General features: G+C 49.2%; 2 protein-coding genes across 4 annotated transcripts in view; one reads left to right on the top strand and one right to left on the bottom strand.

Annotated features, from left to right (window-relative positions):
• The window catches only part of DNAJC17 (DnaJ heat shock protein family (Hsp40) member C17), a 40,241-nt gene extending 21,689 nt beyond the window's left edge, over nucleotides 1–18,552 (bottom strand). Inside the window, exon 1 of the mRNA XM_055278751.1 lies at nucleotides 18,443–18,552. Coding sequence (XP_055134726.1) covers nucleotides 18,443–18,520 — 78 coding nt within the window. The 5' untranslated portion in view covers nucleotides 18,521–18,552. The remainder of the gene's footprint in view (nucleotides 1–18,442) is intronic.
• On the top strand, nucleotides 18,139–25,837 carry ZFYVE19 (zinc finger FYVE-type containing 19). Of its 3 annotated transcripts, none has more exons than XM_055278749.2 (11): nucleotides 18,139–18,947; nucleotides 19,812–19,933; nucleotides 20,100–20,150; nucleotides 20,541–20,659; nucleotides 20,760–20,905; nucleotides 21,338–21,446; nucleotides 23,971–24,174; nucleotides 24,608–24,687; nucleotides 24,982–25,080; nucleotides 25,211–25,338; nucleotides 25,416–25,837. In XM_055278749.2, the coding sequence occupies exons 1-11, from the start codon at nucleotides 18,894–18,896 to the stop codon at nucleotides 25,492–25,494; spliced, it is 1,191 nt and encodes a 396-aa protein (XP_055134724.1). In that variant the 5' UTR covers nucleotides 18,139–18,893; the 3' UTR covers nucleotides 25,495–25,837. The 3 variants fall into 3 exon arrangements, with proteins under 3 accessions (XP_055134724.1, XP_063495222.1, XP_055134725.1); XM_063639152.1 differs by having other exon boundaries at nucleotides 18,692–18,745; XM_055278750.2 differs by lacking the exon at nucleotides 23,971–24,174 and having other exon boundaries at nucleotides 18,692–18,947.
• Nucleotides 25,838–26,732: the final 895 nt, after the last annotated feature.

Raw genomic sequence — 26,732 nt, forward strand, 5'->3', positions numbered from 1 at the left:
GCCACACATGGAGCCTGGCCTGCTTCTCCCCAAATGATGGCCCTTGTAACCCCTTTGTGCTCTGGTTCCTCAGCCAATCCTGAGGTCACTCTTCAGCTCCTCCCATCCCCCTGGCTCTCATCTCCAGGTCCCCCTTCCTTCACTCCCCCACAGTACTCCCTCCTATCCTGCCCCCCTCGGTCCACTTCCCCAAACCAGCCCACCTGAAACCCAGTCTGCAGCCCTCTTTCTCCTCCTCAGATACCACCCTGCTCTCTGGCCCACCTCCTCCCTTTTAACCTTATCCTAACCACCGCTATATTAGGCTCAGACCCCAAAAGCCTTTCCTACCTTCTTCTCGCAGGTTGTAGATTCCCACTGCCCAGATCTGCCAGAAACTTCTCCCCACTGCCTGCTGTCACCCTTAACCCCTAGAGGCCTGGGTCTCTAGCCCCGGAGCCACTTTCTCTGCCCAGTCTCTGCCCTTTCCCAGGGTGTAGAACTGCTTCCCTCTGGGCCCTGGTACTTCCTACACCTCATGAGTTTCTGTCTTCCCTTAATGCATTGTTTCCTTTATAAACAAATTTGTATTAGTAAAAAGAAATTAGTTGATTTCAGGAGGCTGAGGCAGGAGAATGGTGTGAATCTGGGAGGCGGAGCTTGCAGTGAGTGGAGATTGTGCCACTGCACTCCAGCTTGGGAGACACAGCGAGACTCTCTTTCCAAATAAAAAGAAAATAAAAATAAAATAAGGTGGCAGTACTAGCCACCTTATGCTGGGCGAATCACTTAAACTCTTGGAGTCTTTGTTTTCACATCTATAAATTGGTGCCAATAGTCCTTGCCTACCTCACAGGCTTGTTTTGAAGGTCACATCAAATGAGCTAATTTATGTGAAAGCACTTTGGTGTCATATAAATGTGAGGTATTATCTTGAATGCTAATGAATCGCTTACAGCTTACAAACACAAATGAATCATTCCTTTTGACTTAACAGGCACCTAAGTAACTTCAAAAATCCAGAGCTTCAGCCAGACAGCTTTGGTGAAGAGTGATACTGAGGGGACTCGGAGATACTGAGAGGACTTAGAGGCCAGCTGCTAGATCCACCCAGAGCTGGTCAGGCCCTTGGTGAAGAACAACTATCTTCAAGTGAAACCAGGCTTGGAAAAAGTAACTTAAAATAAATAAAAAAAAAAATAGGCCGGGTGCAGTGACTCATATCTGTAATCCTAGCACTTTTGGAGGCCAAGGTGGGAGGATCCCTTGAGCCCAGGTGTTCGAGACCAGCCTGGACAATGTAAGGAGACCCTACCCCTAAAAAACCATAATAAATAAATAAATAAATAAATAAATAAATAAATAAATAAAGTGGTAATATATTGAGGCTACAAAAAAATTTTTAAAAGGCTGGGTGTGGTGGCTCATGACTGTAATCTCTTTGGGAGATTACACTTTGGGAGGCTGAGGCAGGCTATCACCTGAGGTCAGAAGTTTGAGACCAGCCTGGCTAACATGGTGAAACCCCGTCTCTACTAAAAATACAAAAATTAGCTGGGTATGGTGGCGTATACCTGTAGACCCAGCTACTCGGGAGGCTGAGGGAGAAGAATTGCTTGAACCTGGGAGGTGGAGGTTGCAGTGAGCCAAGATCGCACCACTGCACGCCAGCCAGGGTGACAGAGTGAGACTCCATCTCAAAAAAATAAAATAAAATAAAATAAAAAACAATAGGCGGCTGGGCGCGGTGGCTCACACCTGTAATCCCAGCACTTTGGGAGGCCGAGGTGGGCGGATCACCTGAGGTCAGGAGTTCGAGACTAGCCTGGCCAACATGGTGAAACCCTGTCTCTACTAAAAATACAAAAATTAGCTGGGTGTGGTGGCACACGACTGTAATTCCAGCTACTCGGGAGGCTGAGGCAGGAGAATTGCTTGAACCCAGGAGACAGAGGTTGCAGTGAGCCAAGATCATGCCATTGCACTCCAGCCTGGGCAACAAGAACGAAACTCCATCTGGAAAAAACAAAACAAATCAAAACAAACAGGCTCAGTACCCAACCTCAAGGCCTCAGCATCTGGTCTAGATATGAGGTTCTGGGAAAGGCCCCCTTTGGAGACAGCAGACTGCATCAGGCACACTTCAGTTCCAGAAATGGCCCCCAGATGCCCACAGAATCAAGTGTAACCACCTTAGGGCCTAGAGGCCCAAACACACATTTCTCAGATTCATCTCCTTCGACCTCCTCAGCAAACCCTAGGCCATGCCCATTCCCTGTCATGCTAGGCACTCCATATCTGCATGCCCTGGTTGCTCCTTCAAGCCCTTGTCTGTCCTCTGTCCTCAAAAACCAAGTCTTCTTAAATTTGTAAGAAACAATGTTGATGCACCACCTTCTAGGGTATTAAAGAAATATATAGCTAGTGGTACCGAGATAATAGCTAGCTTAAAGATAAATAGCCTTTTCCTTACAGTAATTTATATGCTATAATATAACCTCCCTCCCAGAAAATGTCAATATTAAGTTTCCCTGGTAGTTTTCCTGATAAATAGACTTAAGCTTTGAGTCTTGAAAAACAATCAAAATGCATTTTCAAACAACTGGCTTCCCCAAGTAATTACCTGCCAAGATGAATGAGCTACACACCCTTCAAAGGGCTTCAAATGAAAGGTAAGGCTGCTACAGACAGAAGAGAAAGACAGGCTGGGCATGCTGACTCATGCCTGTAATCCCGGCACTTTGGGAGGCCAAGGCAGGAGGACTGCTTGAGCCCAGGAGTTCAAGAACAGCCTGGGCAACATAGGGAGACCCCCATCTCTACAAAACATTTTTCTAAAAATTATCCGGGCATGGTGGTGCACTCCTGTGGTCCTGGCCTGGAGGACAGAGTGAGACCCCCAGAAATACACATGTGGGCTGCACAAAAGTGGAAAGGATCTTGATTGGGGCTCTAGTCTCAGGCTGATGCTCACTCGCTGGATGGTGGTTGAAAATTTTGTAACCTCTCTGAACCTCCATTCTCCGGTCTACAAAATAAGACAGTAAATGACTATGAAGATCCCTTCTTTTTTTTTTTTTTTTTTTTGAGATGGTCTCACTTGTCGCCCAGGCTGGAGTGCATGGCACGATCTCGGCTCACTGCAAGCTCCGCATCTGGGTTCACGCCATTCTCCTGCCTCAGCCTCCCGAGTAGCTGGGACTACAGGTGCCCGCCACCACGCCTGGCTAATTTTTTTGTATTTTTAATAGAGACGGGGTTTCACCATGTTAGCCAGGATGGTCTCGATCTCCTGACCTCGTGATCCACCCGCCTCAGGCTCCCAAAGTGTTCGGATTACAGGCGTGAGCCACCGCGCCCGGCCCATGAAGATCCCTTCTAACTGCTGCAATATATTCTTTTCTCCCTTCAAGATCTTGCACAAAAACACCAATCATATAAGTCATGTCTTCCTCTTTATTCCTACAGCATTTTCTTGTATACTCTTACTGAACTTCATTCATTGCACCTCAGCGTTCACTGAGTATATAACTGTGTGAGCTGTCAGAAGTCAGAAGTGGTATCTTACTCAGCTCTAAGTCCTACCATGCTCAAATAGTACCTTGTCCATGGTGATGAACTCCATTCATTTGTTGATGTGAACTAAATGTTGAACTCTGGTGATCCTCAATTTTGTTCTACTTGATCCTCCACCGCCTTCCTACCCTGACCACTGACTCAATCGAGAATCACTGGTTTGCTGTTAGGTGACTCAGCACTGATCTGTCAGGAATGGAGTGAGTAAAGAAGGGGTCCGGGTGGAGGGCAGCCTTGGACACAAGCTGGGGGCGATTTATATTTGACTTTCAAGCTTACAGTGTAAGGAAGATGGACTCACGATGAAAAAAGCAAGAACTGACTCATAGTGAGCACTCACTCTGTGTGTCAGGCACCGTGCCAAATGCTTACGTGGATCAAGCCTCAAAACAATGCTATCAAAGACAGACTATCATCATCCTCATTTTGCAGATGAGGAAACCAAGGTAGAGAGTGGTTAAATATTTGCTCCAGGTCACCAACTAGGTCATGGGGCAAGTATCCAGGCAATCTGACTCCAAAGTCCACTTTCTTAACTATAACTGCTAGTAAGTACAAAGGTGATTATGAAGGCACATTTACAATTCCAACACCTGTATCATGATTTCCATCTATTCTCAACACATAGTAGATGCAACAAGCAACAATTCTTAGCCTTACACGTTAAAGGTAGTTATAAAAACTGTTACTTTCAATCCCAGCACTTTGGGAGGCCGAGGCGGGCAGATCACAAAGTCAGGAGTTCGAGACCAGCCTGGCCAATATGGTGAAACCCCATCTCTACCAAAAATACAAAAATTAGCCACATGTGGTGGTGCACGCTTATAATCCTTGCTACTCAGGAGGCTGAGACAGGAGATCTGCTTGAATCCAGGAGGCAGAGGTTGCAGTGAGCTGAGATTGTGCCACTGCACTCCAGCCTGGGCAATAGAACGAGACTCCGTCTCAGAAAAAAAACAAAAACAAAAAACCTGTTACTTTCTGCTGGGCACAGTGGCTTATGCCTATAATCCCAGCACTTTGGGAGGCCAAGGCCAGAGGATCACTTGAGCCCAGGAGTTCAAGATCAGTCTGGGCAACGTGGTGAGACCGCATCTCTACAAAAAATACAAAAATTACCCTGGCATGGTGGTGCACACCTGTAAGCCCAGCTACTCAGGAGGCTGAGGTGGGAGGATCACCTGAGCCCAGGAAGTCAAGGCTGCAGTGAGCTATGATTGCACCACTGCACTTTGGCCGGGGCAACAAAGCGAGACCATCTTTAAAAAAAACAAAAAACAAAAATAAAAACAGTTACTCTCTTTATTAAACTTATTTATTTATTTTTATTTATTTATTTATTTACTTTTGAGATGGAGTCTTGCTGTGTTGCCCAGGCTGGAGTGCAGTGGCGTGATCTCGGCTCACTGCAACCTCTGCCTCCCAGGTTCAAGTGATTCTCCTGCCTCAGCCTCCTGAGTAGCTGGGATTACAGGCGCCTGCTACTAAGCCCAGCTAATTTTTTGTATTTTTAGTAGAGATGGGGTTTCGTCGTGTTGGCCAGGCTGGTCTCGAACTCCTGACCTCAGGTGAGCCCCCTGCCTTAGCCTCCCAAAGTGCTGGGATTACAGGCATGAGCCATCATAAATTTATTTTTAATATATATTTTTAGCTGACTCTTGCTCCTCTCTGGAAAAACTGTTATTTTCTGCACCAGGTTCCTCTCTAGGAAATCATCAGCTGATTAGAAAACATGAACTTCTCAGCTGGGCACAGTGGCTCATACCTGTGATCCCAACACTTTAGGAGGCCGAGGTGGGAGGATTGCTTCCATGACCATGCCCCTGCACTCCAGCCTGGGTGGGAGAGGGAGATGGTGTCTCAAAAAAAAAGAAGGAAGGAAGGGAGGAAGGGATGGGAGGGAGGGAGGGAGGGAAGGAAGAAAAATATGAATTTCTAGAAGAACTGCCAATGTTAGCCTCTGCATTTCAAAATGTTGGTCCCCAGGAGCAAGAGACAGAGAAGATGGAAACAGACAAGATGTGGGGGCCCTAAAACTGCTTCTCTTCACATCTGTATCCTTAGCACCAGGCTCACAGTTTGACACACAATAGGCACTTAATAAAAATGCTGTTTATGGGAAATGTTTCAACCCTCCTCTAAAACACTCATGGAGAAAAGGAAGGGAAATGAAAAAGAACCAGGCAGAACACTATCAAGTTTGATTTAATAAAGGTTCAGTGTGGGCTGGGCGTGGTGGGCCACACCTGTAATCCCAGCACTTTGGGAGGCTGAGGCAGGTAGATCACAAGGTCAGGAGTTCAAGACCAGCCTGGCCAACATGGTGAAACCCTGTCTCTACTAAAAATACAAAAATTAGCTGGGCGTGGTGGTGGGCACCTGTAGTCCCAGCTACTTGGGAGGCTGAGGCAGGAGAATCGCTTGAACCCAAGAGGCAGAGGTTGCAGTGAGCCAAGACTGCGCCACTGCACTCCAGCCTGGGTGACAGAGTGAGACTCTGTCTCAAAAAATAAAATAAAATAGGTTCAGTGTGTGCCCGCTCTGGGCAAGGCACCAAGCGCACAGCATGCTGCTTTCTAGAGTCAGGGCTGCAAGTGGAAAGACGGGAGACTTCCTACCTACCAGGTGGGAATATAGGTCAGTATGACCTTTCTGAAATGCAATTCTGCAGTATAAAACCAAAGCTTGTAAATATATTTACTCTCAGTCTAATAATTTCACTTCATCATAAAATATTACTGCCCAAGAAAATAAGAATGCATGTTCATCAATCACTCAACAAAGTTTTATTGAGCATCTACCAAGGGTGAGGCATTGTTCTAGGTGCTGCAGACATAGTAGTAAACAAAACAGAGGAAGTCCTTTCCTTCCTGGATTTTTTACATTCTAATGGGGAGAGGAATGGTAAGCAAATGGGCATGTACTATAACGTGTAGTAGTGAGATCTACTTTGAAATAGACAGCAGATAAGGGTGTGGGGGTAGCTCATTTAAATAGGTGGTCAGGAAAAGCCTCTCTGAGCAGATGATATTTGAATGGAAACCTGAATTAGGTGTGGGAGATAGACAACTGCCCAGAGAAAGAATTTTCTAGGCCGGGCGCGGTGGCTCACGCTTGTAATTCCAGCACTTTGGGAGGCCGAGGTGGGCGGATCACGAGGTCAGGAGATCGAGACCACGGTGAAACCCCGTCTCTACTAAAAATACAAAAAAAAAATTAGCCGGGCGTGGTGGCGGGCGCCTGTAGTCCCAGCTACTCGGAGAGGCTGAGGCAGGAGAATGGCGTGAACCCGGGAGGCGGAGCTTGCAGTGAGCCGAGATTGCGCCACTGCACTCCAGCCTGGGCGACAAAGCGAGACTCCGTCTCAAAAAAAAGAATTTTCTAGCAGAAGGATTAGCAAGTATAAAGGCCCTGAAAATCAGGAATGTGTTAGGTGAGTTTGAAAAAAATCATAGGAGGCCCACTTCACACTTATTAGGATGGTTATTATCCAAAGAAAACAGAAAATTTAAGTGTTGAACGGATGTGGAGAAAATGGAACTCCTGTGTATTGCTGGTGGGAAGGTTAAATGGCACAGCCATTGTGGAAGCCAGTATGTCAGTTCCTCAAGACATTAAACATAGAATTACCATATGATCTAGCAGTTCTCTTTCTGGGTATATACTCAAAAGAACTGTCTTTGTTTTTGTGACCCAATCTCACTCTGTCACCAAGGCTGGAGTGGAGTGGTTCAATTCACTATAGCCTTGACCCCCTGGGCTAAAGCAATCCTCCCTCCTAAGCCTCCCGAGTAGAGTTGCTGGGACTACGGGTGTGCGCCACCACAATGAGCTAATTTTTTCTTTTTTTTCCTTTGTAGAGACAGGGTTTTGCCATGTTGCTCAGGCTGATCTCAAGCTCCTAGGCTCAAGCAATCCTCCTGCCTCAGTCTCCCAAAGTGCTGGGATTACAGGCATTAACCACCACACTAGAACAAGAAATTAGAGTAGGGACTCTGCCAGGGATTGTAGTTCATGCCTGTAATCCTAGCATTTTGGGAAGCCAAAGCAGAAGGATAACTTCAGGCCAGGAGTTTGAGACCAGGCTGGGCAACAGAGCAAAACCCCATCTCTACAAAAAATTTAAAAATCAGCTGGGCATGGTGGTAAATGCCTGTAGTCCTAGCTACTCAGGAGACTGAAGTGGGAGGATTGCTTGGGCCCAGGAGGTTGAGGCTGCAGTGAGCTGTGATAGCACGATTTCACTCCAGCCTGGGCAACAGAGCAAGACTCTGTTTCAACAACCACAAAAAATTCATAAAGTAGGGACTCAAACAGATTTCTTTCCTTTTTTTTTGAGACGGAGTTTCGCTCTTGTTGCCCAGGCTGCAGTGCAATGGCACAATCTTGGCTCACTGCAACCTCGCCTCCGGGTTCAAGCAATTCTCCTGCCTCAGCCTCCCTAGCAGCTGGGATTACAGGCACCCGCCACCATGCCAGCTAATTTTTGTATTTTAGTAGAGCTGGGGTTTCACTATGTTGGCCAAGCTGGTCTTGAATTCCTGACCTTGGGTGATGCACCTGCCTCAGCCTCCCAAAGTCCTGGGATTACAGATGTAAGACACCGCGCCCGGCTATTTTTTATTTTTTTATTTTTTTTTTGAGATGGAGTCTCGCTGTATTGCCCAGGCTGGAGGGCAGTAGCACAATCTCAGCTCACTGCAACCTCCGCCTTCTGGGTTCAAGCAATTCACATGCCTCACACCCCTGGGTAGATGGGATTACAGGCACCCACCACCATGCCTGGCTAGTTTATCTATTTTTAGTAGAGACAGGGTTTCACTATGTTGGCCAGTCTGGTCTTGAACTCCTGACTTCAGGCAATCCACCAGCCTCGGCCTCCCAAAGTGCTGGGATTACAGGCATGAGCCACCACCCCTGGCTCAAACAGATTTCGAACCCACATTCATACTAGCATTATTCACAATGGTCAAAAGCTGGAAACAACCAAAATATTCATCAACAGATGAATGGATAAACAAAATGTGGTATATACATAAAATGGAATATTATTCAACCTTAAAAAGGAAGGAAACTCTGACACATGCTACAACATGGCTGAACCTTGAAAGCATGATGTTAATTAAGTGAAATAAGCCTGACACAAAAGGACAAATATTGCATTATTCCATTTATATGAGGTTCATAGAAGAGTCAAATTCATATAGAGAAAGAAAGTAGAAGAGTGGTTCACAGGAGCTGTGGGGAGGAGGGAACGGGGAGTCACTGTTGAGTACAGAGTTTCAGATTGAAATGATGGAAGAGTTCTAGAGATGGATGGTGGTGATGGCTGCACAACAATGTAAGTGTACTTAATGCCAGTGAATCCTTTAATCAGAAAGGATTAAAGTGGTAAGTAGTAAATTTTGTGTTAAATATATTGTTTATCACAATGTTGTAGGAAATATCAGGACTGATGTGGCTGGAGTACAGTCAGCAAAGGGGAGAGTGGTGGCAGGTAACCCGCAGGACAGGCAGTAAGGGCCGTGTGGGCCAGGGGAAGGACTTCAGATTTCACTCTAAGACTGGGAGAAGCCACTGGGAGTTGTGACCAGAGGTGACAAAATCTGATTTACATTCTAAAGGCTCACTCTGGCTGCTGTGTGAAGAGGATCAAGAACAGAAATAGGAAAAGGATTAGAAGGTCACTGCACTCAGGTAATTCCTGAGATTACTTTGGAATCTCTCTTGAAGGTTTGCAAACAGCGTTAACTCAGGACTTAACCCTTCATTCTGGCAGCCGCGGTGCCCTGCCTTGTGAGTGTGTGTGTAAGAATTTGGCGCTCGCTGGCTGGGCGCGGTGGCTCAGGCCTGTAATCCCAGCACTTTGGGAGGCCGAGGCGGGCGGATCACGAGGTCAGGAGATAGAGACCATCCTGGCTAACACGGTGAAACCCCGTGTCTACTAAAAATACAAAAAAAATTAGCTGTGGTGGTGTGGTGGCGGGCGCCTGTAGTCCCAGCTACTCGGGAGGCTGAGGCAGGAGAATGGTGTGCACCCGGGAGGCAGAGCTTGCAGTGAGCCGAGATCACGCCACTGCACTCCAACCTGAGCGACAGAGCGAGACTCCATCTCAAAAAAAAAAAAAAGAATTTGGCGCTCGCTGCTTCAGGCTCTAGCAGGAGACTGATCCTCTCCCTAGGGGCACTTCCACCGGAAACCCAGGTCCTCAACTTAAGGCTTTCCCACAAAAAAAAAACCACACCATGCCCTGCCTGTCTCCTCTAGGGCTGGATGGGGAACAAGGAGAATGGCTGATTGTTAAATCCCCATGAAAGGTGGTGTTTAGCCCACTTCTGGCCTGCTAGGTTTGTTGTGATATGAGGGAAGAACATTTGCAGAAAGGCTAGTTCCGTGTACAGAAAGGCAGAGTTGAACTTGTCCCTAACTTGAACACGGATGAGCAGATTTTTCTGTAAAGGGCCTGAGCTGAGAGTAAAAATTTTAGGGAGCTACATATGGTCTTTGTTGTATATTCTTCTTTGTTGTTTTGTGTTTGTTTCTGTTGCTGGATCATATTACTTCTATATTTAATTATCATATGAATCATATGGTAATTGTTGGGTCATATGGTAATTCTGTGTTTAATTTTTTGAGGAATCACCATACCATCTTAACAGTATCTGCACCACCAGCAATGCACAGGACTCCAATTTCTCTGCATCCTCACCAACATTTATTTCTCTCTCTCTCTCTCTTTTTACTTTTTATTTTTAGAGACAAGGTCTCGCTCTGTCATCCAGGCTGGAGTGCAGTGGCACAATCATAGCACACTGTAGCCTGGAACTCCTGGGCTCAAGCAATCCTCCCACCTTAGCCTCTCCATGAGCCATCACACCAGGGTTTTTTTGTTGTTGTTGCTATTTTTTTTTTGTCTTCATAATAGCTATCATAATGGGTGTGAAGTGGTATCACAACATGTTTTTGTTTGTTTGTTTGTTTTTTGAGATGGAGTCTTGCTCCATCACCCAGGGTGGAGTGCAGTGGCACGATCTCAGCTCACTGCAACCTCCGCCTCCCAGGTTCCAGCAATTCTCCTGCCTCCTGAGTAGATGAGACTACAGGCACCTGCCACTACGCCCAGCTAATTTTTGTATTTTTAGTAGAGACGGGGTTTCACCATGTTGGCCAGGCTGGTCTTGAACTACTGACCTCAGGTGATCCACCTGCCTCGGCCTCCCAAAGTGCTGGGATTACAGGCGTGTGCCACCGCACCTGGCCTCAACATGGTTTTGATCTGCATTTACCTAATGACTAGTGAAGTTGAGCATCTTTTCATGTGCTTATTGACCATTTGTACATCTTCTTTGGAGACGTGTCTATTGGATTCTTTGCCTTTTTTTTTTTTTTTTAATTTTTTTACAGACAGAGTTTCACTCTGTCACCCAGGCTGGAGCACGGTGGCGTGATCAGAGCTCACTGTAACTTCAAACTCCTGGCTTGCCCATTTTTTTTTTTTTTTTTTTTTTTTTTGAGACGGAGTCTCGCTCTGTCTCTCAGGCTGGAGTGCAGTGGCGCAATCTCGGCTCACTGCAAGCTCCGCCTCCCAGGTTCAGGCCATTCTCCTGCCTCAGCCTCCCGAGAGCAGCTGGGACTACAGGCGCCCGCCACCACGCCCAGCTAATTTTTTTGTGTGTTTTTAGTAGAGACGGGGTTTCACCATGGTCTCGATCTCCTGACCTCGTGATCCGCCCGCCTCGGCCTCCCAAAGTGCTGGGATTACAGGCGTGAGCCACCACGCCCGGCCTTTTTTTTTTTTTTTTTTTGAGACGGAGTCTCTCGCTCTGTTGCCCAGCCTGGAGTGCAGTGGCACGATCTTGGCTCACCGCAAGCTCTGCCTCTCGGGTTCACGCCATTCTCCTGCCTCAGCCTCTCCGAGTAGCTGGGACTACAGGCGCCCGCCACCACGCCCGGCTAATTTTTTGTATTTTTAGTAGAGACGGGGTTTCACCATGGTCTCAATCTCCTGACCTCGTGATCCGCCTGCCTCAGCCTCCCAAAGTGCTGGGATTACAAGCGTGAGCCACCGCGCCCAGCCTGGCTTGCCCATTTTTTAACTGAGTTGTTTGTTTTTTGGTTGTTGAGCTGTGTTTTTTTTTTTTCTACAATCATTTAAACATGTAAAAACCATTCTTAGCATATAAGCCATTAAAAAAAAAAAAAGGTCAGCTGGGCGCGGTGGCTCACGCCTGTAATCCCAGCACTTTGGGAGGCCGAGGTGGGCAGATCGCGAGGTCAGGAGTTCAAGACCAGCCAGGCCAAGATAGTGAAACCACATCTCTACTAAAAATATAAAAATTAGCCAGGCATGGTGGCGGGTGCCTGTAATCTCGGCTACTCCGGAGACTGAAGCAGAGAATTGCTTGAACCCGGGAGGCAGAGGTTGTAGTGAGCCGAGATTGCGCCACCATGCTCCAGCCTGGGCAACAGCAAGACTCCGTCTCAAAAAAAAAAAAAAAAAGGTCATGGGCCATTTGCTCCCTCAAACTGTAGTTTGCCCTGCTCCTTCATTTTACATTTGGGGAAAGTCAGGCCCTGAGAGAGGCAGTGACTGCCCTTGGTCTCCTGATTCTCAAGTAAAGTCGATGCAGTGGTCTCTTTAGCTACTACTTCATTCATTCAACAAATACTTATTGAGAACCTACTATGTTCCAGTCACCAGGTAAGGAGCTGCTACAGAAGAGCATGAATCATATCTGGTCCTCAGAAGTAGGAGTGCAGAGGGGATTAAGGCATGAGACAAATAATCACCCAGATAAATACATAATTGCAAACTGAAATAAGTGCTAGAAAAAAGAAAAACCAGCTGCCATGAAACAGAATATAGGCAAGGCTTCTCTGAGGATGCCATTTCGACTGAGTTCTGAAGGACAAGTAAAAGCAACTCAGATTAGCAGAAGGGGAGGAAGAGCATTCCTGGCAGAGGAAAATGTACGAATGAGCTAAGAAATTCTGTTGAGTATTGGCTGCGTGCAGTGGCTCACGCCTGTAATCCCAGCACTTTGGGAGGCCGAGGTGGGTGGATCACGAGGTCAGGAGATCAAGACCGTCCTGTGAATGGTGAAACCCTGTCTCTACTAAAAATACAAAAAATTAGCTGGGCGTGGTGGCGGGCGCCTGTAGTCCCAGCTACTCAGGAGGCTGAGATGGGAGAATGGCGTGAACCTGGGAGGCAGAGCTTGCAGCCACTGCACTCTAGCCTGGGTGACAGGGCAAGACTCCGTCTCAAAAAAAAAAAAAAAAAAAGAAAAGAAAAGAAAGGAAATTCTATTGAGTATTTTATTAGAAGTGCCAAACAGGGTTTCAGGGAGTAGCAAGATCATTCCATTATCTGTGAGGAGAATTGGAGAGGCCCAATAGATCAGAATGGAATAGGCTGAAAGCAGAAACAAGTTGGCAGGCTCCTCTAAACATTCAGCTGAGTGGATGGGGGCCTGGGCTGGAGCAGTGGTGGTAAAGACAGAGAGCGTGAACAGGTTTGGGGATTATTTGGGAGGCTGACTCATCAGGACCCGGTGATGTTCTAGATGGCAGGAGTGAGAGGATAGGGAGGTACTGAGAATGACTCCAGGTTCCTAGCTTGAATGGATGGATGGTGGTGCCATAAGATGGGGAAATCCAAGAAAGGAGCAGGTTTGGAGAGAGAATTGAAAGAGTTCAATTTTTTTTTTTTTTGAGACAGATTCTAGCCCCGTCACCCAGGCTGGAGTGCAGTGGCTTGATCTCAGCTCACTGCAACCTCCGCCTCCCAGGTTCAAGGGATTCTCCTGCCTCAGCCTCCCAGTAGCTGGGACTACAGGCACGTGCCACCGCGTCTGGCTAATTTTTATATTTTTAGTAGAGATGGAATTTCACCCTGTTGGCCAGGCTGGTCTAAAACTCCTGACCTCAGGTGATCTGCCTGCCTGGGCCTCCCAAAGTGCTGGGATTACAGACATGAGCCACTGCGCCTGGCCAATTTTTGGATGTAGTAAGATTTAGACCGCTGTGAAACATCCAAATGGAGGGATCAAACAGGCAGATAGATACACGGATTTGAGAGTCAGAGAAGTAGTCTAAACACAAGTTAAATTTGGTGGTGGTGCTCATCACTACCACTGAACCGCGCTGGACAGGGCCAGGGAGCCTTAGTAGAAGGAGCAGAGGCCTGAGCTGGACATCAGGGCATCAGGGTTCTAGTCCCAATTCTGCCACTAACCACCTTCTCTGAGCTGCAGTTTCACCATCAGTAACACAGGGAGCTTGGCCTCCATCAGGGCTTCTTTGACTTTTGGATTAAAATTCCCTCCTCTGGCCGGGCGTGGTAGCTCATGCCTATAACCCCAACACTTTTCAGAGGCCAAGGCGGGAGGACTGCTTGAACCCAACCTGGCCAACATGGTGGAACCCAATCTCTACAAAAATACAAAAATTAGCCAGGCATGGCGGTGCACACCTGTGGTCCCAGCTACTTTTGAGGCTGAGGTGGGAGGATTGCTTGAGCCCATGAGGCGGAGTTTGCAGTGAGCAGTAATCATGCCACTGACTCCAGCATGGGTAACAGAGAGAGAACCTGTGTAAAAAAAAAAAAGAAAAGAAAAGAAAAGAAAAGAAAAGAAAAGAAAAAAAGTCCTCTTCTCCTCCAGAATAAATACAAAAAAAAAAAAAAAATCACACATGATTTTCAGAGGTTCCTTCACCCAGTTCCTAGAGCCTTTCTGTAGAGGTCAAATTGAGAACTCCTAGGCTATTTGGACAACCAGTTTAGGAGTTCTTCCTTGTATACACTTTAAATATTTGTCCTCTAGGTTGCCCTATGACAGGTATTAAACCATGGTGTGAGGACACCAGGGCCTAGGTCTCTCTTGCTTTCTACCAAAAAGTGTGTTGCCATGAAGCTAGCCAGTGTATCCAAAGTGTAAATGGGAGTAACTGCTAGAAAGGAGAACGGCTGCTACGAAAAGAAAAATAGGTAAGGCCTCTTTGAGGGTGCCACCTACTTACGCTCCAACATAGACTGTACGTATTAATATATACATTTGCTTTCTTGGAATGCCCTGCCTCCATCTGCACCTGTCCAAACTCTGCCCATTCTTCAAGGCCCCAAATACCTTCTCTACTTCCTTTATTCCTTCTCTCAAACTAAAAGCAATCTCAGCCTACACTAACATCCACAGCACTTTGTACCCCTCTTAAGGAACTTACCATGTCTCCCTTGGATGCATGAATCTTGCCTCCCCTATTAAAAGGCAGGAGCAGCACCTGTTACCCTTTATAGAGCAGCTTCACACATATCCCTTGTCTCATCTGAGTTAGAACTGGATCCCAGCCACCACTGCCCAGCTCAGACCTTGGTCTCTTGCCTAGACACCAGCCCCACCTGACCCCCTAGTGGCAGCTCTTCCATTCCTCCCACCCCCACCCATTTTCATTATGCACTCTAGTGTTGAATTTTCTTTTCTTTTCTTTTCTCTTTTCTTTTTCAAGAGAGGCAGGGTCTCACTGGTCATCCAGGCTGGAATACAGTGTCAAAATCATAGCTCACTGCAACTTCCCAGGCTCAAGTGATCCTCCCACCTCAGCCTCCCATGTAGCGGGGACTACAGGCGTATAACACCCTGCCCAGCTTTTTTTTTTAATATATAGAGAGACAGGGTCTCACTATGTTTCCCAGGCTGGTCTCAAACTCCTGGCCTCAAGCGTTCCTTCCACCTTGACCTCCCAAAGTGCTGGGATTGCAGGTGTGAGCCATCACACTCAGTCAAATACTTTCTTTAAAATCCAATTATGGGCAGGGCACAGTGGCTCACGCCTGCAATCCCAGCACTCTGGGAGACCAAGGCAGAAGGATCGCTTGAACCCAGGAGTTCGAGACCAGCTTGGGCAATATAGCTGGAGCCCATCTCTGGAAAAAAAAAGGAAGCAAAAACAAACACAAAACAAATTAGCCAGGCATGATGATGCACACTTGCAGTCCCAACTACATGGGAGGCTGAGGTGGGATCACTTGAGCCCAGGAAGTCGAGGCTGCAGTGAGCTGTGATTGTGCCACTGCATTCCAGCCTGAATGAGAGTGAGATCTTTTCTCAAAAAATAGACATAAAAAAAAAAAAAATCTGATTATGTAACTTCTCTAATTAATAGAGAATGGCTTCCAACTGACTTCCTCAGGAGTTCTCAACTTCAGGGTTAGACACTCTAGATTTCAACTGGGTGTGGTGGCTCACGCCTATAATCCCAGCACTTTGGGAGGCCAAGGCCAGCGGATCACTTGAGGTCAGGAGTTCAAGACCAGCCTGACCAACATGGTGAAATCCTGTCTCTGATAAAAACACAAAAATTAGCTGGGCATGGTGGCACATGCCTGTAGTCCCAGCTGCTCAGGAGGCTGAGGCAGGAGAATTCCCTGAACCTGGGAGGCAGAGGTTGCAGTGAGCCAAGATTGCACCACTGCACTCCAGCCTAGACAAGAGAGTGAGACTCCATCTCAAAAAAAAAAAAACAAAACAAAAAAACACCTCCAGATTTCCCACTTGGATCTTGCGTGAAATGTCTCAAATAGTTTCTCACTATTAATAAAGTACTAATTAAATAATTTGCAGGCAGGGCATAGTGGCTCACACCTGTAATCCCAGCACTTTGGGAGGCCGAGGTGGGAAGATCACGAGGTCAGGAGTCCAAGACTGGCCTGGCCAACATGGTGAGACCCCATCTCTACTAAAAATACAAAAATTAGCTGGGCGTGGTGGCGGGCGCCTGTAATCCCAGCTACTTGGGAGGCTGAGGCAGGAGAATTACTTGAAACTGGAAGGTGGAGGTTGCAGTGAGCCGAGGTCATGCCACTGCACTCCAGCCTGGGCGAAAGAGCGATACCCATCTCAAAAAAAAAAAAAAAAAGAAAAATTAGCTGGGCGTGGTGATGCATGCCTGTAGTCCCAGCTACTTGGGAGGCTGAGGCAGGAGAATCGCTTGAACCTGGGAGGCAGAAGTTGCAGTTAGCTGAGATTGCGCCACTGCACTCCAGCCTGGGCGACAGAGCGAGACTCTGTCTCAAAAAATAATAATAGGCCGGGCGCGGTGGCTCACGCTTGTAATCCCAGCACTTTGGGAGGCTGAGGTGGGTGGATCACGAGGTCAGGAGATCGAGACCACGGTGAAACCCCATCTCTACTAAAAATAAAAATTATTAGCCGGGCGTGGTGGCGGGCGCCTGTAGTCCCAGCTACTCGGAGAGGCTGAGGCAGGATAATGGCGTGAACCCGAAAGGCGGAGGTTGCAGTAAGCCGAGATCGCGCCACTGCACTCCAGCCTGGGCGACAGAGCGAGACTCCGTCTCAAAAATAATAATAATAATAATAATAATAATAATAATAATAAAGAATTTTAAAAATAATAATTTGCAAACATAGAGCACTTAGAATACTATCCAGAAAAAGAAATACTGTCTAGGACATAGTAAGCATTATACAGGTGTTAGGAATTATTAATCCTAAAATATTGAAACATGAGAGAGGTGGAGCAGATGCTTTTGATGCTTCATAGACATCTTATAGCCATTTCTGATTTCAACTGCGGCTGCAGGGGACAGATTTGTGCAGGTTGACAGCATTTCTCAAGGGCCCTCTGGGTCTCTCAGATTTTCTGCCCCAGAGCTTCCTTTTCTCAAAAGCTCACTCACCCCATGACCAGGGCAGCCCAGAAGTACTGGGACATTAGTGGGCGCTAATTTTCTTTTTTCCTTTTCTTTTTTTTTTGAGACAGAGTCTCGCTCTGTCGCCCAGGCTGTAGTGCAGTGGCGCAATCTCAGCTCACTGCAACCTCCGCCTCCCGGGTTCCAGCGATTCTCCTGCCTCAGACTCCCAAGTAGCTGAGACTACAGGTGCGAGCCACCACACCCGGCTAATTTTTGTATTTTTAGTAGAGACGGGGTTTCACCATATTGGTCAGGCTGGTCTCAAACTCCTGACCACGTGATCCGCCCGCCTCGGCCTCCCAAAGTGCGGGGATTACAGGCCTGAGCCACCGCGCCTGGCCTAATTTTCTTTCTTTCTTTTTTGAGAGTCTTGCTCTGTCGCCCAGGATGGAGTGCAGTGGCGCGATCTCGGCTCAGTTGGGCACTAACTTTCATTTCATGAACGCCTCTCCTTCGTATATTGTTACAACTACCACCATGATCCAGGGGAAGATAACAGAAATCCTAAATCCAGCTTGATCAGTGTTTCACTCCCTGGCATCTTTATCACTACCTAAGGTAGCATGGAACTCTATACCATCTGCCTTAACCTTCTGATCCTCCTGCTTTTAGCCCACTAACTAGCACATGCTGAGAAGGGCATCGGCTACTTGAAAAGAGTCAATGGGCTTGAGTGGAAAAGAAAATAGAGACAGCAGGGTCATCGGTCACATTGGCAAGGGAGCATGAAAAGGGAATGGAGAGGCTTTGAGATCTGACTTTTCTTTCGTCCTAGGCTCTCAGTGGAAGAATTAAATCAGCCTGCAGAAGAGACTGAAATGAGGCACCTCTTGTCACAGTCAAGGCAGAAGCGGAAACGGGGGCCGAGACTGCGCAGGCGTAGAGGAGGCTAGCGTTCCCTTGCTGCCTCACCCCGCGGCCTCTAGCAGACAGGGGCCACGGGGAGAGCACAGCCACCCGGCGCGAAGAGCCCTCTGTGCCCCGCTTCCTCTTGAGGCCCTCGGACCGTCCAGGAAATGTCTGGGAGCCCGCCTGCGGAGGGCATAGCGCCGACCCTCGCTCCCCGCCCAGGACTCGAATGAACCTGGAGAGCGGATGCCAGCCGCAACCGAGGCGCTAGGACAGGAAAGGCCGCCAGACCTCTCAGGATCAGCCTTCCTCGCCACCGTTCTCACCTCTTTGTCCGCTGCCTTCTCCTCAATGCCTAGCAGCGCGTACAGGTCCATCTGTAAGAGCTCCTTGGTCACTGCCATGGTTCCGGCCTGACGGATTCGTACTACAACTCCCAAGAGTCTAAGCGCGCGTGAGGACTGCCGGCTCCGAGCGGCGCCTAGCCCTCTGGGAATTGTGTTCTGGGTCAGGCTTGACTGACTCTGAGGGAGGCCGGCAGTCGTGAATTAACTACGACTCCCAGCAGCCCCCATTGCCGCCGCTGCAGTACGCTGGCTGCAGGAGACGGTCCGGATTCCCTGCTGCAGGTCGCGGCGGGACGGTGCCAGTGGGCGTGTGGGGTGGGGTGGGGCGGGGCAGGGAAGGAAAGGGCGGAGCTGGGGTGAGGGTCCAAGGGGCCCAGGACTTGGCCGGCGTGATCTCAGCTCTGCAGACCCTGCGGTGCTGGGAGCCACCATGGAGAGTAGGTGCTACGGCTGCGCTGTCAAGTTCACCCTCTTCAAGAAGGAGGCGAGTCTTCCCTCCCCGAGGGCTGCAGGGCCAGGGAGGAGAGGAGGGAAAAGCGCGGGACTTAAGGTCCAAAGACTTGGTCTTACGGCTCCTTTCCAGCTGTGTGGTTTTGATGAAGTCATTGATCCTCAGTTTCCATTTCTGTAGAATGGGGCCAACATTCCCTCGCTTTCAGGGTTTATGTGAGGGTCCAGTGAGGTGCTTTAGGTGAGAGTTCCCTATGAACTATAAAGCGCGCTGCAGTCATTTTTGCAAAGCTACTCTTTTCTGTCGGCCCAGTGTAGCATCTGGCGGTTTTCTTCTCTCCACCCTGCCCCTCCGAAGCGCGGTCTCGAAATAAGGATAATCACCGTTGGCATCAAGATTAAGTAAAATAATGTGTGTAAATTGTGAGGAATAAATCACATGATGAATGTTAAGTACTGGGTTTAGTGCCTGGCACATATAAGTAAGTAAATGGAAGCTATTGTTAGCCCATCCTGAGCCAAGCCTCCCTCCATCTCTCCAAGAGCAGAGGAGGCATCGGCTCTGCCCTATCTCTCTGATTCTCCTTTGTGGAAGAGTCAGTGGCCTGAAATACTGGGCTTTATCTATCTGTCTTCTACATCCCCGGGTCAGGGAATTGAAGACAGGGTAGAAAGCATGGGAATTTTGTATAAACCTTCATTTGGCTTGAATAAGGTACTGGAAACCGAGGAATTGCTTTACTCTCCACTCCTAGGGCTTAGGGGCCCCACTCCTCTTCCTCCTCCCAGCAGCTGGTCATAACTTCAGTGACTTCTCTCTGTGTGTGCTTGGAGAGTCCCTGGGAGCAGCCTGCAGGGGCAGGTGAGAGGTGGATCTCCCACTTCATGTTTCTTGTAGTACGGCTGTAAGAATTGTGGCAGGGCCTTCTGTTCAGGCTGCCTAAGCTTCAGTGCAGCAGTGCCTCGGACTGGGAATACCCAACAGAAAGTCTGCAAGCAATGCCACGAGGTCCTGACCAGGTAAGAGGCAGGCATGGGTGAAAGTTCAGCCAAGTATGGCAGTGGGCATCTGGCCAGTCCTCACAGCTTTGTACTCTGTGGCGAGAGTCAGCCGAGGAAGTGTTTGGAGGCAGGGCACTGCCTGGTGGGATGGCAGGATTTATAACACTAGATTTCTTCTCTGTAGAGGGTCTTCTGCCAATGCCTCCAAGTGGTCACCACCTCAGAACTATAAGAAGTAAGTGCTGAAGAGAAAAAGACAAAGAGGTTGGGGAAAGGATAAGGGAGCCATAGGGAAAGACCCTCCCCCCATCTTCTAGATGAAATGAGCACAGACAGGAGAATGCGCTCCTCTCCGGCTCCTGACTGCCATCTTGGGCTGGTAAAGCAGCTCTTCAGCCCTCTCTCCAGGACAGGCACTTGGTAGAGCTTGTCCTTTCAGCTGGACCCTCTGGCTGGTCAGCCAGGTTGGGCCGCAGGGTGACATGAGTGAGGGGCACAGCAGATCGCCCATTGGAGGCCTCCCTAGGTGCCCAGAAATGATTTGATTTGAATGGGGAACAGTGAGTGGGTGCCTTCACTCTTCCCCTCTGCCTTCTTCAAGAGCCTCTATCTCATATCCTGCCAGGCGTGTGGCAGCCTTAGAAGCCAAGCAGAAGCCCAGCACTTCCCAGAGCCAGGGACTGACCCGACAAGACCAGATGATTGCTGAGCGCCTAGCACGACTCCGCCAGGAGAACAAGCCCAGTGAGCAGGGGCAGATGGGGTTGCCTAGAGGACACAGTCCAGGGCTTCTGGGACTGAGATGCCTCTGGCCCTTACAATGCTCCTCCCATGCCAATTGCAGAGTTAGTCCCCTCACAGGCAGAGATAGAGGCACGGCTGGCTGCGCTAAAGGATGAACGTCAGGGTTCCATCCCTTCCACCCAGGAAATGGAGGCACGACTTGCGGCGTTACAGGGCAGAGTTCTACCTTCTCAGACCCCCCACCCGGTGAGTATTATGGCTTAGGAGAGAAGTGGGGGTGCTAGGGGGAGGACCCAGCAGAAGCCCAGATACAGGTATTGGAGTGGTACAAAAGTAATTGCGGTTTTTGTCATTACTTTTAATTGCAAAAACCTCAGTTACTTTTGCACGAATCTTTGTACTTTATGTACTTTGCAGGAGTTGGCAAAGCCTCCCACCCCTACCTCCTGATCCTCAGGCCTGCTACCAGACCCGGGGACCAGGGACAAACAGCACGATTGGGTAGGGCAGGAAAAAGTGGCCCCTCAGTCCTGTTGGGGACTACCAGACCTACTTGATTATGTGGGCCCTGGATCCTTCTCCTTTCCCTGGGCTTTGAGAACTACTTAGCATCCATCCCTGATCTAGACTGCTTCTGGGCTACCCCTGCTCTCCACTGAGGTTTCCTCGTCTGTGCAGGCACATCACACACCAGACACCAGGACCCAGGCCCAGCAGACACAGGATCTGCTAACGCAGCTGGCAGCTGAGGTGGCTATCGATGAAAGCTGGAAAGGAGGAGGTCCAGGTAACCCCTCCACTTGGCTCCCTAGGAATCTGCCCCATCTCTTTCCCCAGACTGGAGAGGCTCTGCTGTCCACCCTCTGGGAGATGAATATAAATCAGAGAGTGATCAACATTATAAGAGTTACCATTCATTGAATGCTTACTCCAAAGGGAGCCAGTGTAAGCCTAGTGTTTAAGTGCACGAGCTTTAGAATCAGACAGTGATTCCCATTTCTACCACGTATTAGCTGTGTGATGCTGGACAAGTTACTTGACCTAAGTCTCACTTTCCTCATGTGTAAAATGAAGGTATGTATGGAAAAACCTACCTCACAGGGAAATCATGAGGAGTAAATGAGATAATCCAATAAGTGCTTGGGAACATATCTGACTCATAGTGAGTACTCAGTGAATATTCTCTGCAATCATGATTTTTTTTTTTTTTTTTTTTTTTTTGAGACGGAGTCTTGCTCTGTCACCCAGGCTGGAGTGCAGTGGCGCGATCTCGGCTCACTGCAAGCTCCGCCTCCCGGGTTCACGCCATTCTCCTGCCTCAGCCTCTCAGAGTAGCTGGGACTACAGGCGCCCACCACCACGCCCGGCTAATTTTTTGTATTTTTGGTAGAGACGGGGTTTCACCGTGGTCTCGATCTCCTGACCTCGTGATCCGCCCGCCTCGGCCTCCCAAAGTGCTGGGATTACAAGCGTGAGCCACCGCGCCCGGCCTGCAATCATGATGTTGATAAGGAGGAAGAAACTATTTAGTAGCACCAGCCACATCTCAATGCTCAGTAGCCATATGGGCTTCATGGCTACTATCTTGGACAGCACAGATATAGAACATGATATGGAATGTTTCCATCATCATAAAACATTCTGTTGGACAGTGCTGTTTCATCAGAGCAGTGTTTTTCAACAAAGGATGATTTTGCCCCCCAGGCTAGTTGTGGCAACATTTAGAGACTTTTTGGTTGTCACAACCCAGAGGATATTACTGGCACCTACAGGATAGAAGCCAGGATGCTACTAAATCTACTATGTCACAGGACAGCACATCACAATGAAGAATTACGCGGTCCAAAGTGTCAAGCGAACTAAGATTGAGAAATCCTGCTTTAGAGGCGCAATCTTATTGAATATCCTCAATAATCTTATGAGGCCAGGTGTGGTGGCTCATGCCTGTAATCCTAAGCACTTAAGGAGGCAGAGGCAGGAGGGAGGATAGCTTGAGCCGGGGAATTTAAGACCTGCTTGGGCAACATAGCAAGACCCTGTTAAAAAAAAAATCTTATAAGGTATATACTATTCTTTTTTATAAATGAGGAAGTAGGCCTGGTGAGCCTGAGGAACTTGACCAAGATCACACAGTTATTAAGCTGCAGAGATGAGACTTAAACCTAAAGCTGTTATTTTAAACCTCTTGCTCTGAAACACTAAACTGAAGGTGACTGTGTCAGAGCCACACCTAATCTGGTAAAATTCTTCCTGCCCAGTGATATACAAGCTCTTAGCTTCCTTCATTGCCCTCTCTGTGCTAATCCCAGGAAATGCTAATTCCTGCCCTGAAAGGCAAAGAGATCGGCTGAACCTGGGCTTCATCATGTCTTGATCCTTTAGGGCAGTGATTCTCAAACCATAGGACGCCCACCCTTAGGGCAGAATGTTAAAATATCAGGTAGATGGGGATGGATGTGGTTGGAAAAGATATGGCTAAAATTACTAGTTTTTTACATTTGGAAAAATGGAGGAATACTGATTTTATTTGTAACAGAAACCATAGGCGCTAGTGCTGAGCAAAAAGCTGATGATCTGTGATTAGAGAGGGTTGAGAAAAGCCAGGCGCGGTGGCTCACGCCTGTAATCCCAGCACTTTGGGAGGCCGAGGCGGGTGGATCACGAGGTCAGGAGTTGGAGACCAGCCTGACCAACATGTTGAAACGCCGTCTCTACTAAAAACACAAAAATTAGCCGGGCATGGTGGCATGTGCCTGTAATCCCAGTTACTCAGGAGGCTGAGGCAGGAGAATCACTTGAATCCAGGAGGCAGAGGTTGCAGTGAGCTGAGATCGCGCCACTGCACTCCAGCCTGGGTGACAGAACGAGACTCCTTCTCAAAAGAAAAAAAAGAGAAAATTATTTTTTTATTTTTTATTTTTTTTTTTTTTTTTTGAGACGGAGTCTCGCTCTGTCGCCCTGGCTGGAGTGCAGTGGCGCGATCTCGGCTCACTGCAAGCTCCGCCTCCCGGGTTCACGCCATTCTCCTGCCTCAGCCTCTCCGAGTAGCTGGGACTACAGGCCCCCACCACTACGCCCGGCTAATTTTTTTGTATTTTTAGTAGAGACGGGGTTTTCACCGTGGTCTCGATCTCCTGACCTCGTGATCCGCCCGCCTCGGCCTCCCAAAGTGCTGGGATTACAAGCGTGAGCCACCGCGCCCGGCCAAAAAAGAGAAAATTATTAAAGAAAGGGTTGAGAAGTGGGCTCACTGGCCTCTGAGGAGAGATATTGGGATGTCTCTGCCTCCCTGATGGCATTACCCCTTCCAGCTGCCTCTCTCCAGAATGACCTCAACCAGGGTGGCCCAGGGAGCACTAATTCCAAGAGGCAGGCCAGCTGGTCCTTGGAGGAGGAGAAGAGCAGACTGCTGGCTGAGGCAGCACTTGAGTTGCGGGAGGAGAACACGAGGCAGGAACGGATTCTGGCCCTGGCCAAGCGACTAGCCGTGCTGCGGGGACAGGACCCCGAGAGAGGTGAAGGCTGGGGAGCAACTGCTCACTGGTATCCCTTGGTCAAGGCCTCCCTGGCAGGGCTGAGTCAGGTGCTGGGGGTATTTGCGCCCAGAGATCTGCTGAGCCCAGCCCAGAGCCACAAGGAAGGTGGTAGAGCAAAGCAGTGGGTGAGGAGTCAGGGGCAGCCATGAGGGCAGGGGACCTTCAGTCCATTCAGGGGCTGAGGCTTCCGCTCTGGCCCCCAACCTAGCCCTCAGGCCTGCTTCAGTGATGGCCCAGCCCTGCAGGGCTGGGGCAGGCAGGGACAGGTCATCAGGGTGGCTGAAAAGGCTTCTCAGCTCTGGAATAAGTGCCCCTGGGAACCGAACCAGTTCTGGGAGGCAGGAGGGCAGCCATTCGTGAAATCTCTCACCCTTACTCCCCCTTCCCCTGTTCCCATCTCTCCCTCTTCAAGTGACCCTCCAGGACTATCGCCTCCCAGACAGTGATGACGACGAGGATGAGGAGACAGCCATCCAGAGAGTCCTGCAGCAGGTGGGCCTGGCTTACCCACCCGCCACCCCTTGTCCCATCTCTGCCTCATTGCCCCACCTCCACTCTGGGGCTGGGTGGACAGTAACTGTGAAGCTCCTGTTCTCTTTGGGTCCCTGCTGTCCCTGTGACCCAGACCTGCCCACTGGTCCCTGGAGATAGGGAATCAGAAGCCACAGGCCACAAGTAAAGAAAAAGATGAGTTTGAGAAGCTAAGTCCACAGTGCACAGAAATACTGGGAGTTGGAGGGCCTGGGCCTGAAGCAGGGGAGTGGTACCTCTTCATCCTGTCCACAGCTCACTGAAGAAGCTGCCCTGGATGAGGCAAGTGGCTTTAACATCCCTGTGGAGCAGGCTTCTCAACCCTGGACCCAACCCCGCAGGGCAGAGCCCGAGGTGAGAAAAGCCCCAGATGCAGACCCCCAGGCCGCCCCCAGCCTTGCTTCCTGCCTGGCTGACTGCTCCCGCAGCAGCTCCCACACCCACTGGGTACCCTACTTCCTCCATTCCTCTCTGGTCCCTGAAGGCCCAGGATGTGGACCCCAGGCCTGAGGCTGAGGAAGAAGAGCTCCCCTGGTGCTGCATCTGCAATGAGGATGCCACCCTACGCTGCGCTGGCTGTGATGGGGACCTCTTCTGTGCCCGCTGCTTCCGGTGGGTGCAGGTGGAATGTTCTGTGGGAGAGCTCAAGGGCTGCCTGGATCCCTGACTTGTATCCCTTTGTTCCACAGAGAGGGCCATGATGCCTTTGAGCTTAAAGAGCACCAGACATCTGCCTACTCTCCTCCGCGTGCAGGCCAAGAGCACTGAAGACATCCTGGTCCTCCCGGAAGGGCAGTCCCACAGGCAGCGGCACCCATTTCTGGGCTCAGCCACAGGACGTCCGATGGGAGAGCTTGTCTGGCTCTACTGATGATGGATAGGCCCCTTCCTGAGCCTTGGTGTCCCTGGAATGAGGAAAGATTCTCCATTCGAGAGGATGATTGGGAGGGAAGAAGTCGGGGCCCTCCTATTAGAAGCCCAGACTGGAAGTGAGAGGCATGATGGGGAGAGACCAGACTGAATCTACGGGTAAGCTCTGTAACCTGGCTCTAGGGCACAGGGCCCTCCCCTGGCACTTAGTGGATCTAATAAAGTATGTTGATTCATTGGGCCCAGCATCTCATTTCTACAACCCTGTGAGCCTGGGCCCTGTGAGAGGTGGCAGGAACAGAGCAGGCTGTCAGCACAGTTGTGGGGAATGAGGGAAAAGTTTGAGCCATCCTATGAACTTCTCCAGGCAGGAGCAGCCCTACCCATCCTGGTGGCCTCATAAGAAGTAAGCATGTGTATTCATTCAACTGAACTGTGCTCCAGCTCTGGGCAGCCCCACTTAGCCACCAGGCCCCACCATCTTGGATTTCTCAGCCTCTCTACTACTCACACAATGCACGCAAGAACAATGCACACACACCCTGCTTCCTGCCTTACTGGCAAAGGACCCCCACCTCCTACGGCTCCTGTCCCAACCTGCCTGCCGTTCAGTCTCATTATCTCTCTTCCAGTAATGCGCCCTAACCGGACCCCTGACCTCTCGGCATGTACCCTTTACATGCCTCTGCATTGCCTCTGCTGTTTCTCTTCCTGCCCCTGGCTGGAACCAACTATAAAGAGCCCTCGGGCTGAGGTCTACCTCCTGCATCATTTTTGGTTGGAGGAGCCTTTTCTGAGGCTCTCAGATCCAGCTAGGTTTTTCCTGTTACTTTCTCTCTAGGATTTGAAACTAGTCTTTGCTATTGGCGTCCCTCTTGTTGGTTATGCCAGGAGGCTGTGTACCTTAGGCAGATAATGTCTGCTTGGCCCCGAGGCCTTGCTAGATTGTGATCTCTCTGAAGTGGAGCTGTGTCCTTTGTCTTTGAATTCTCGAGTCCTTTGGATGGATGGATGGATGGATGGATGGATGAGGTGTGTGGGCACAGCCAAGTGACAGGTTGTGGCCTTCCTGTGTATCACTTCATTCTCTCCTTCCCCTGTCCCTCAGCACAAATACATTCCACACTCCATTGAGC

This window comes from Symphalangus syndactylus, chromosome 5 (assembly GCF_028878055.3).
Source record: "Symphalangus syndactylus isolate Jambi chromosome 5, NHGRI_mSymSyn1-v2.1_pri, whole genome shotgun sequence".
Lineage (NCBI taxonomy): Eukaryota > Metazoa > Chordata > Mammalia > Primates > Hylobatidae > Symphalangus > Symphalangus syndactylus.

What these genes read in the sequence shown, in the direction of transcription:
- ZFYVE19 (XM_055278749.2), top strand. Translation starts at nt 18,894, where the DNA reads ATGGAGAGTAGGTGCTACGGCTGCGCTGTCAAGTTCACCCTCTTCAAG. An exon ending in TCACCCTCTTCAAGAAGGAG is followed by an intron (nt 18,948 to 19,811) that starts GCGAGTCTTCCC and finishes TGTTTCTTGTAG; the next exon opens with TACGGCTGTAAGAATTGTGG. An exon ending in CCCGCAGGGCAGAGCCCGAG is followed by an intron (nt 25,081 to 25,210) that starts GTGAGAAAAGCC and finishes TGGTCCCTGAAG; the next exon opens with GCCCAGGATGTGGACCCCAG.